Source organism: Littorina saxatilis, linkage group LG3 (assembly GCF_037325665.1).
Source record: "Littorina saxatilis isolate snail1 linkage group LG3, US_GU_Lsax_2.0, whole genome shotgun sequence".
Classification (NCBI taxonomy): domain Eukaryota; kingdom Metazoa; phylum Mollusca; class Gastropoda; order Littorinimorpha; family Littorinidae; genus Littorina; species Littorina saxatilis.
In genome coordinates, this window is record NC_090247.1 from 59,472,469 (window position 1) to 59,482,468 (window position 10,000).

Sequence of the window (10,000 nt, forward strand, 5' to 3'; positions counted from 1 at the left end):
TACATTATTTTTGTGAAAGGCACTGTGGAGCCTGGAGGAATAGTCTTAATCAATCAATCAATCAATCAATCAATCAATCAATCAATCAATGACTGACTGACTGAATGAATGAATGAATGTAATGAATGAATCAATCAATCAATCAATCAAGCAAGCAAGCAAGCAAGTAAGCAATCAATAAAGCAATCATCCAACCAACCAATCAATCAATTAATCATCTAATCAATCAATCAATTAATCAGTCAATCAATCCATCAATAAATCAATCAATCAATCGATCAATGAAAAAATCTATAATTTCAATCCATCCATCGATCAATCAATCAATCAATTAATTAACATATACAAATACATCTGTTGAATGTCGGTATGCGTCTGAATGGAAGGATGGCTTTATGACAGGTTTTTTCATGTGATAAAGCCATATAGATATTTAAGATATTGAATAGAATAGTTAACACGGGAATGACAGTGCCCTTAAAACAGTTCTTTTCTTTTAGACGTGCCTGTTGACCCCTGTGCGATCAACAACGGCCACTCGTCCCATCTTTTGCATTTCTTCTCGGATTCAACAGACAGCCATCTTGAAAGATGCATATGTGAAGGGACGTTAGCAGGTCCGCGTTCCTTAAAGGAAAATATTTTTATTTATTTATTTATTTACGAGGATTTATATCGCGCACGTATCTCACCACACAAGGCGACTCAAGGCGCATGTTACCTATTAATGCCGTGTGAGATGGAATTTTTTACACAATATATCACGCATTCACATCGGCCAGTAGATCGACTGCCTTTAGGCGCTGCATCCACCTTTCACGGCCTATTATTCCAGGTCACACGGGTATTTTGGTGGACATTTTTATCTACGCCTATACAATTTTGCCAGGAAAGACTCTTTTGTCAATCGTGGGATCTTTAACGTGCACACCCCAATGTAGATAGAATAACGAAACATTGAAGGCTCAGTATGTATATTTTCATCAGAATAAAACCGTCACATCTAACACTGATTTGTCCAAGAGTTCAAGCAATGACAGAGGGTTGCTGCTTGCCCGAACATTCCCTGCTGTCACGGATGTAAGACTGACAGAAGAATCGCCGTTGTTTCGAGTCTCTGCAAGAATTAATCAGCCTGGGCTTTTTTGGTTTCATTTTGGTAAGTAGAACATTTGAACAGTGCAGTATTGCTATTCTCGAGGTACGTGTGTGTGTGTGTGTGTGTGTGTGTGTGCGTGTGTGTGTGTGTGTGTGTGTGTGTGTGTGTGAGGGAGTGTGTGTGTGTGTGTGTGTGTGTCTGTCTGTGTGTGTGTGTGTGTGTGTGTGTGTGTGTGTGTGTGACACTACATATTTTACAATACCTTTAATCTTTGGCACTCTATCAGAATCATTATCCTTTTCCTTATCCTCTCTCCCTAGTCTCTTTGTTAATTTTTGCGTCTTTTTCATTCATGTTTTCTAAAGTAGTTTTTCAAATCCTATCTTCCATGTCTTCGTTCCTCAATTCCTATGTATTACTTTATTTCTCCGTTCCTTTGTTTCGTCCTGCCTTTACCTTTCACTCATTCTTTCTTTGATTCTGTATTCCGTCCTTCTATCAATCCCTCCTTTCTTTCTTTGTAAATGTTGTTGTTCACCGTTTAATACAATACATACATCAATTAAGGGAGGAACGTGAGTCTAACCTGTTCGACCAAACCTGCATCCCAAGAGATTTCAACTCCTGCTCAATCCACGATGACCTTGAGAGACACCACGTCCTGCACAATAGCAAAGGCTGAAGACGGTGAGTGTTTTAGGGTATTAATAATAATAATAATAATAAATGAGCATTTATATAGCGCAACATCATAACTTTACAATTATGCTCTTTGCGCTCGACACATTTAAAATTAAAACACAGTTATACAAGCATTTACATCTACATTCATAGTCAACAACGCTTAATTAAAAGCATACACCATCAAACATACATTACAAAAGATTCTTCCACTAAGTAATAAAAACATGAATAAAATAGGTTGTGAAAACAAGGAACACAGCTGCATACCCTTAATCAAACAGAACATGTTATCAACAATACTGAAAACAGCCCTAGATGTTTATATATTAACACATTATTGTCATGGCAAACACAATGTTTTTCTTGAAGAAAATCAAATTTCGAAATGCAACTAAAAACAAACTAGAAAAATGGTAGAGCCGCGAAAATCATGTACCGACGGGCACAGTGGCCTGGTGGTTAACATGTCGGCCTTCCGTGTGGAAGGTTCGGGGTCGAATCCTTGCTGCGCCTGATTAAATGGAAATTGTTTTCGATCTCCCAGGTCAACGTATGTGCAGACCTGCTAGATCCATACATCGCCCCCAACCTCTTCCCCCTCCCCCCTTTGCGAAAAAACACAAGTGTGGAGACGATAATGTAATTACTCCATGTCAAGTTTCGGTGGGTTCAAGAAACACGAACATACGCAGCATTCGCTAACAACGGAGTATGACTACCTTCATGTCATGGAAGAAAACATACACATAAAACCCCACTCGTGAAAAATCCAGGAAGACATCTACAACGAGCTACGCATATAATATGGTGAGCTTGAAGTAACGATGACTATGACACAAATGATGGCAACAACAACACAACAACCGGTACCATCATCACCTTCTCTTCCACAGTCTCTATAACCAACAGATGGAGGGACACAAAATCCCCCCGCGGGTTAGGGGGAAGAATTTACCCGATGCTCCCCAGCATGTCGTAAGAGGCGACTAACGGATTCTGTTTCTCCTTTTACCCTTGTTAAGTGTTTCTTGTATAGAATTATAGTCAATTTTTGTAAAGATTTTTGTCAAGCTGTATGTAAGAAATGTTAAGTCCTTTGTACTGGAAACTTGCATTCTCCCAGTAAGGTAATAATATTATATTGTACTACGTTGCAAGCCCCTGGAGCAAGTTTTTGATTAGTGCTTTTGTGAACAAGAAACAATTGACAAGTGACTCTATCCCCTCCCCCCCCTTTCCCCGTCGCGATATAACCTTCGTGGTTGAAAACGACGTTAAACACCAAATAAAGAAAAGGGACACAAATTACAGACTAGTAACAATCCGCTGTATTATCGTATCAGCCACATCAAAAGCATACTTCCATGCAGGAATCAAACATGTATAACAAAAAAACAAACACACTTCCTGCCCAAAAAACTAAAAATGGGGATTTCTTTGGTAGATAGGTTCAATATTTACTGTCTGAGGGCGTAATTGAGAGATTGAGTATGTGATTGAGTAAATGAGTATGTGAACGAGATATTTGTCGACGTAGTGAAATTGATCGAGCGATGCAGTTTTCAATGAAAAAATGAGATACTAAATAGATTTTTTAAAAATAATTACAGACACAGGCGTGTGCGTTATCTGTATGGCTGGTATTGGTGCTGGTGTATGTGCTGCTGTTGTTGTTGCTGTTGTTACTGTCGGCTGTATCGTAAAAAAACGGTAAGTGGATACATATGTTAACGCTTTGGTTCCCCTGTGTTGTATTTTGTCTTTGTCTTTTCACTTTCTTTCAATCGAAGAAAAGATGCAATTTTACCAATAAACCAGGCACTTTTGATTACTCTTTTTATTTTACTTGATGACCGTTTGTTTATACATTTAGTCACTTGACTTATTCCTGTAGACTCCCTGTGGAGCATAGGGCCGCACTGTCACGTTTTGACTAAATGTTTTAACATAGAGGGGGAATCGAGACGAGGGTCGTGGTGTATATGTGTGTGTGTAGAGCGATTCAGAAAAAAACCTACTGAACCGATCTTCATGAAATTTCACATGAGAGTTCCTGGGTATTGTACCCCCGGATGTTTTTTTCATGTTTTCGATACATGTTTTTGATGACGTCATATCCGGCTTTTTGTGAAAGTTGAGGCCGCACTGTCACGCCCTCATTTTTTGATTGAAATGTTGGTCAAGCAATCTTCGACAAAGTCCGGACTCAGGGATTGGATTTCAGCTCCGCAGCGTAACAATATTAGTTAATTAGTTTGCTCATTAAAGTTGTCATTAAAATCGAGTTTTCACTAACATATAAAAAAATGATTGCATCGTATTCCCCAATTTCTCCTGATTTCAAAAACATATACATATGTCATGTTTACTATAAAAATGTGCTCAGAATTACAGAAAATAGGTTTAAGTAAGTACTGCGTTCGCGCGCTACGCGGAGACGAGCGTGACCCGTCTCGGTTTTTCGGTGTGGTTAGTCGAGACTATCTTAATAATTATGGTCTCGACGATGACTGTTTTTTTGTGTCAATCTGTTACTTTGATGACGACAGCTTGACTAAATGTTTTTATATCGCTTCACACGACTTGTTTCTTGTTTCTTGTTGTGTGTGCTGAAGTTTCTACTTATGAATATGAAAAAAAATGTCCAATCCAATTGGGAAAGTTGAGTGAATTTTCTGCTAACTGTCAGCATTTCTAACCATCAAACTAAGACTTCAGCCCCAAATCCCGATAACAGCTATTGTGTTTTCAGCGTAGCAATAGGGCCCGATATTAAGATGAGACAAGTATTATACCGACGAGTCGAAGACGAGTCGCATAATACTTGTTCCGAGTCTAAATATCGGACCCTATTGCTACGATGAAAACACAATAGCGTTTATATAGCTATTCTGACATTAAATTCTGTGTTAAATCCTGTTTTTGTCAGCAACAAGTACCAGAATGGTCCATGTCGTTGATTGCAGACGACGGTTCCCTTTCCGCATGAAGCCACGGAAATAACCCCACGGACATGTATTGCGGAGAAAACTCGAGATTACCCGCTATTACGAGCTAGTCGTGTGACAGAGAGTTTTCTTGCACACGAGACTGTAGATGTTTCACGACGGCTTTAGCAGTCGAGTGTGCAAGAACACTCTCTGTCACACGACTAGCTCGTAATGGCGATTATGTCTCACAGCTTCAACAGAGGAGAGAACAAACACGTTTTGCATACTCACGCTTGATAAACCTAAACACAGGAGCAGCCATTGTGGAGAGATCTACTTTTTGACGAAAGTTAACGAACAACTATGAATGACGTCTCGGTATATGTGAATGACGTCACAGTCATCGTCACAGTCTGTATCTTTTGAAGCATTCCATTCTTCATGACGTCTTTCTGTGTCTGCATCCGCGAAATGTTTGTTCTTTCCGGGGTCTTTGTCATCTATGTTCAGAACTCTGTCCTTCTAGTTTCAGACTAACAGGCCTCCTGAGCGAGCCACTTTCCAAGGGAAGCTAAACTCGCGTATGGAAACAGTACTGTAGTCTGGGATGCCGTTTTCAGTATTCTCAGCGTTGAAGAATTTGTAAAGAGAAGACACGACAACAGCAGGAGAAATAAAAGTCGTGTGTGCATTTTGGGGCTTTTGGAGGGACGATTTCGAGTTTGAATCCGTTCTTGCACATGCTCCAAAGCGTGTAACATACAATCTTGCACACGTTTGCTTTAGTAGTGGCAAAGAAGGAAAGCGTGTGACATAATCGGATGTTTACGTCAATATGTTAGGAATCATATGACGTCATGACGTATCATGCTTGCCTACGTAGATTGTATGTTCGAAAGTCTGACTTCTGTTGGAAATTCGCGTGGTGAAGACTGCGGTAAATCTGTAGATGATAAGAGAACAAGGATTGTCTCAGAAGAAACGACTAAGTGTTTCAGACCTGTAACTTCATTTCAACATTGCACTATACAATGATGTTCTATGTGACAGGAAAGTTTGCTGATTTAGTGTTAAACATTGGAGAGATCGTCTGCTAGAATCAGAGATAGGTTGCTTCAGATTGCAGCTTCTGGAAATTTGCAAGGTTTGTTGCCTGTTAAAGAACTGGATTTTACACGTAATGTATGTCATGTATAGTAAGCAACAACAAAAACACACACAAAGCAAATGGCATCGTCTGTCGACTAGTCACAGAAACAAACCTGGCGAGGTATGCGTGTACTTTATACACGTGGAAGAAACCGGAACCATGCGTCTTTGTTATTGCCGATATGCTTTTGGATATCGGCAAAAATGGCCAACTTCCGTAGCGTTATGCTTTGATGATCAGAAAAGGGATGTTTGAGACCATCCAATCACAGCCCCCGAATTTCCCCACGTGTCCATCAGAATAGCTATATTAATACATGTTCAGGTAATGCTTTTAGCGTAGTCTACAACTCACGTTTCTGGAATTCAGACATGTCTGGCACTCCACGAAACATATCACAACAAACAATTGTAGCATTCTGTCTGTAAAATGTACGTCAATACTACCAACACATATAACGTTTAGTTCTAAGAAAGTGCATGCATATTAAGTATGTTACAAGGTTCCAATCTCCTTACAGCAAACGAACACGTGAAAACAGTTCAACTAAGCTCAACGCCCAGAATCCTACAGCCGTCTCCAACATTCACCACAGAGGCCCCGAGCAGCAAGTCTCCACCATGGATCCACAGACGGTCTCACCATACGATGAAGCCAGAGTGGTGTCAGGAGCAGGAAATGACGACACTGGCTACGTCACACTTCATCAGAAACTGGGGCAGCGGTTGGTTGCTTTGGGCGGAAGTGAGAGCACGTATGATCATGCCTTGCCGCAAATGCTCGATGGTGAATACCATGAATTGAGAAGGGAGAAAAAGCGTGTGGTGGTTGTCGATAACATCTACGACCATGCTGATGTTAGTAATTAATGTAGATAAGACAGACTGAGACACGTGTGTGTGTGCTTGTGTGTGTGTTTTAGGGTGTGTGTGTGTGTGGGGGGGGGGGTGCGTATGTGTGTTAGTATGCATGTGTGTGTGCTAGTATGTGTGTGTATATATGATAGTGTGTGTTTGTGTTGTTTGTATGTGTCTGTGTTGGTATGTTAGTGTGTGTGTGTGTGTGTGTGTGTGTGTGTGTGTGTGTGTGTGTGTGTGTGTGTGTGTGTGTGTGTGTTCTGCAAGAAACGTAAATCTTTCTTTTAAAATGCGCATGCTAATATTTGTTTCTAATTTCTCAGGTGCATTACTTTCTCTCGATCATTGATTTGCTCTTGCTCGCAAATGTTGTGCGTGTTCTCGTTTGAAATGTATTACGTTTAAATATATATGTTATATTTCCATTCTATTATTTTGCTTTCGTAATAATTTCGTGGATTTGGGAGGTTGTGTTGGTTTAAGCTGTGATTTAAAGATTTGTAAAGTTCGAATAAAGCAGTCTGATTATGAAGTCTTTTACTGTAAGGAGTTTGTGTGTGTGTGTGTGTGTGTGTGTGTGTGTGTGTGTGTGTGTGTGTGTGTGTGTGTGTGTGTGTGTGTGTGTGTGTGTACAAACACATGTGTACAGTCATTGGCTATGTTTCTGACTTTGCGAGTAGCACATTGTTGGAACAACAGACCCAGGCTTTGCTTTTTTTTCACACACGATCTTATTGCAGACAATCGCCAATGTCCACGCACATTCTTACTCTTCCCACTCAAACTTCTAAACCAACAAACACACGAAGAAGTTATGACGGATTCTATGAAGCGGCGGTAAAAGGCTCAGAGAACCTCGGGATTCAAATCAAGGTTTCTGAACATGTGAAGACAACAAATTCTTAACGGGCACTTTTTATGAATAAAATCGGAACTTACAGTAACGTTAATCAACTTGATGTCAAAACCTGTGCCCAGATACTCATGCAAGGGTTATCTCAAAGCTTCGTGACCTATATAATTGTGAGGTAGGCTAGGGAGTGTTTTGAAATTTGACACACATTTGCACCTGACAAGTTTAAGTTAACATACAAAGTATCATGTTAATCGTCATAATTGCCATGATTTCATCGGCAATTGATCTTTGCTGCCGCTGCCTTGGGAAATGGGCAAAATACAATGCTGAGCGATCACAACGTACTTGCCAACAAATCAAGAAAAACAAATACTTACACATGACTCGCCTCCGTTACCCCCGCCCCTCCCTGAACCACCTTACCCCATAGAAGACTCCCTCCCTTTTAAGACCCCCAACACCCGATAAGACCATGTTTTCTAAGATATTCTGTTCATAACCTCTGTAAGTTGACCCCCATTTTAAGTCCTTATTTTCACAGGTTTGTTTTAGGTCTTAAAAAGAGGATTCTACTACCTTAAGACCCCGTCCCCCCAAAAAAACAAAAAACACCACAAAATGTACATTCAAGACATTGCATATCAATGGACGTCAGTGCGACAGGGCGATAATCGTCTAGGGCTTTGTGTCTTTTTGTTCTTTTTTTTTGGAGGGAGGGGGGGGGGGGGGCATATCACTAACAGGCACGTTAGATGCAACAAATAACGTATTTAGTATATATTCCTTCTTAAGACATTAATTGTTGTCTTGCAAACGGGTTGTTATGTCCTGAAATAATGGTTCCAAATATGCAACCTTTCTAGTTTTTTGATTTTGTAATTAAAGTGGGTTTTTGATTGTCATTGTCATTATGTGATTGATATCCCGCTAAATTCTGACGTCTCGCTGTAATCGGTGACTTCGCTGACATCGGTGACTTCGCTGACATCGCTGACATCGGTGACTTCGGTGATTCCGCTAGCTTCGGAGACTTCGCTTGCTTCTGTGACTCCGCTGGCTTCGGCGACTCCGCTGGCTTTGGAAAAGTGAGATTCCACGGTTTGCTTAAGATCGGAAGTGGGGGGAGTAGAAGTTGGAGCAATGGAACCAACACTGAACGCTGAGGGTGGCACCCAGTTGTTGTCTTGAGGCGTATTGGAAGCCACGGTGGAGACATTAGCTGGAGTGTTGTCTTGAGGCGTATTGGAAGCCACGGTGGAGACATTAGCTGGAGAGTTGCCTTGAGCACCTGATAGTGTCATGCGCAAAACGTAAAACATTAAAGCTTAGTTTGGCCGACGGCAACACACTATGAACAAGTTTGTTGAGAAACAAGGAAAGCAAATGCTTACATACGACTCACCTTCGTTGCCTCCGCCCCTCCCTCAGCCACCTTACCCTTTAAAAAGACGCCCTTCCTTTTAAGATCCCCAACCCCTGATAAGACATTTTCAAGACCAAGTTTTCTAAGATATTCTGTTCATAATCTCTGTACGTTTAACCCAATATTAAGACCTGATTTGCTCACAGTTAATTATGCAGTGTATGTCTTAAAAGGAGGATTCCACTACCTATAACCCCGTCGCCCCACAAACAAATGAAATAAACAAGTCGCGTAAGGCGAAAATACAACATTTAGTCAAGTAGCTGTCGAACTCACAGAATGAAACTGAACGCAACGCAACGCAGCAAGACCGTATACTCGTAGCATCGTCACTCCACCGCCCGTGGCAAAGGCAGTGCCAGTGGAATTGACAAGAAGAGCGGGGTATTCGTTGCGCTTAGAAGGATAGCACGCTTTTCTGTACCTCTCTTCGTTTTAACTTTCTGAGCGTGTTTTTAATCCAAACATATCATATCTATATGTTTTTGGAATCAGGAACCGACAAGGAATAAGATGAAAGTGTTTTTAAATTGATTTCGAAAAAAAATTTTGATAATAATTTTTATATATTTAATTTTCAGAGCTTGTTGTTAATCCAAATATAACATATTTATATGTTTTTGGAATCAGCAAATAATGGAAAATAAGATGAACGTAAATTTGGATCGTTTTATAAAAAAAATATTTTTTTTACAATTTTCAGATTTTTAATGACCAAAGTCATTAATTAAATTTTAAGCCACCAAGCTGAAATGCAATACCGAAGTCCGGGCTTCGTCGAAGATTACTTGACCAAAATTTCAACCAATTTGGTTGAAAAATGAGGGCGTGACAGTGCCGCCTCAACTTTCACGAAAAGCCGGATATGACGTCATCAAAGACATTTATCAAAAAAATGAAAAAAACGTCTGAGGATATCATACCCAGAAACTCTCATGTCAAATGTCATAAAGATCGGTCCAGTAGTTTGGTCTGAATCGCTCTACACGCACGCACACACA

At 40.4% G+C, this 10,000-nt stretch overlaps 2 protein-coding genes and 1 long non-coding RNA gene across 4 annotated transcripts in view; 2 read left to right on the plus strand and 1 right to left on the minus strand.

The window, feature by feature from the left end:
* The window catches only part of LOC138962808 (uncharacterized), a 4,275-nt gene extending 3,640 nt beyond the window's left edge, over positions 1-635 (plus strand). Inside the window, exon 3 of the long non-coding RNA XR_011454606.1 lies at positions 501-635. This is a non-coding gene — a long non-coding RNA (uncharacterized lncRNA). The remainder of the gene's footprint in view (positions 1-500) is intronic.
* Positions 636-951: 316 nt separating this feature from the next.
* LOC138962810 (uncharacterized) lies at positions 952-6,805 on the plus strand. 2 transcript variants are annotated; one of them, XM_070334769.1, is made up of 4 exons: positions 952-1,159; positions 1,667-1,786; positions 3,394-3,493; positions 6,384-6,805. In XM_070334769.1, exons 2-4 carry the CDS (start codon positions 1,738-1,740, stop codon positions 6,730-6,732), a joined length of 498 nt encoding a protein of 165 aa, XP_070190870.1. In that variant the 5' UTR covers positions 952-1,159; positions 1,667-1,737; the 3' UTR covers positions 6,733-6,805. The 2 variants fall into 2 exon arrangements, with proteins under 2 accessions (XP_070190870.1, XP_070190871.1); XM_070334770.1 differs by having other exon boundaries at positions 6,405-6,805.
* A 225-nt stretch (positions 6,806-7,030) lies between these two features.
* LOC138962809 (uncharacterized) overlaps positions 7,031-10,000 on the minus strand; it is a 15,644-nt gene continuing 12,674 nt past the window's right edge. The window contains exon 7 of the mRNA XM_070334768.1: positions 7,031-8,864. Coding sequence (XP_070190869.1) covers positions 8,485-8,864 — 380 coding nt within the window. The 3' untranslated portion in view covers positions 7,031-8,484. The remainder of the gene's footprint in view (positions 8,865-10,000) is intronic.

What these genes read in the sequence shown, in the direction of transcription:
- LOC138962810 (XM_070334769.1), top strand. Translation starts at nt 1,738, where the DNA reads ATGACCTTGAGAGACACCACGTCCTGCACAATAGCAAAGGCTGAAGAC. An exon ending in AATAGCAAAGGCTGAAGACG is followed by an intron (nt 1,787 to 3,393) that starts GTGAGTGTTTTA and finishes AAATAATTACAG; the next exon opens with ACACAGGCGTGTGCGTTATC. An exon ending in GGCTGTATCGTAAAAAAACG is followed by an intron (nt 3,494 to 6,383) that starts GTAAGTGGATAC and finishes ATCTCCTTACAG; the next exon opens with CAAACGAACACGTGAAAACA.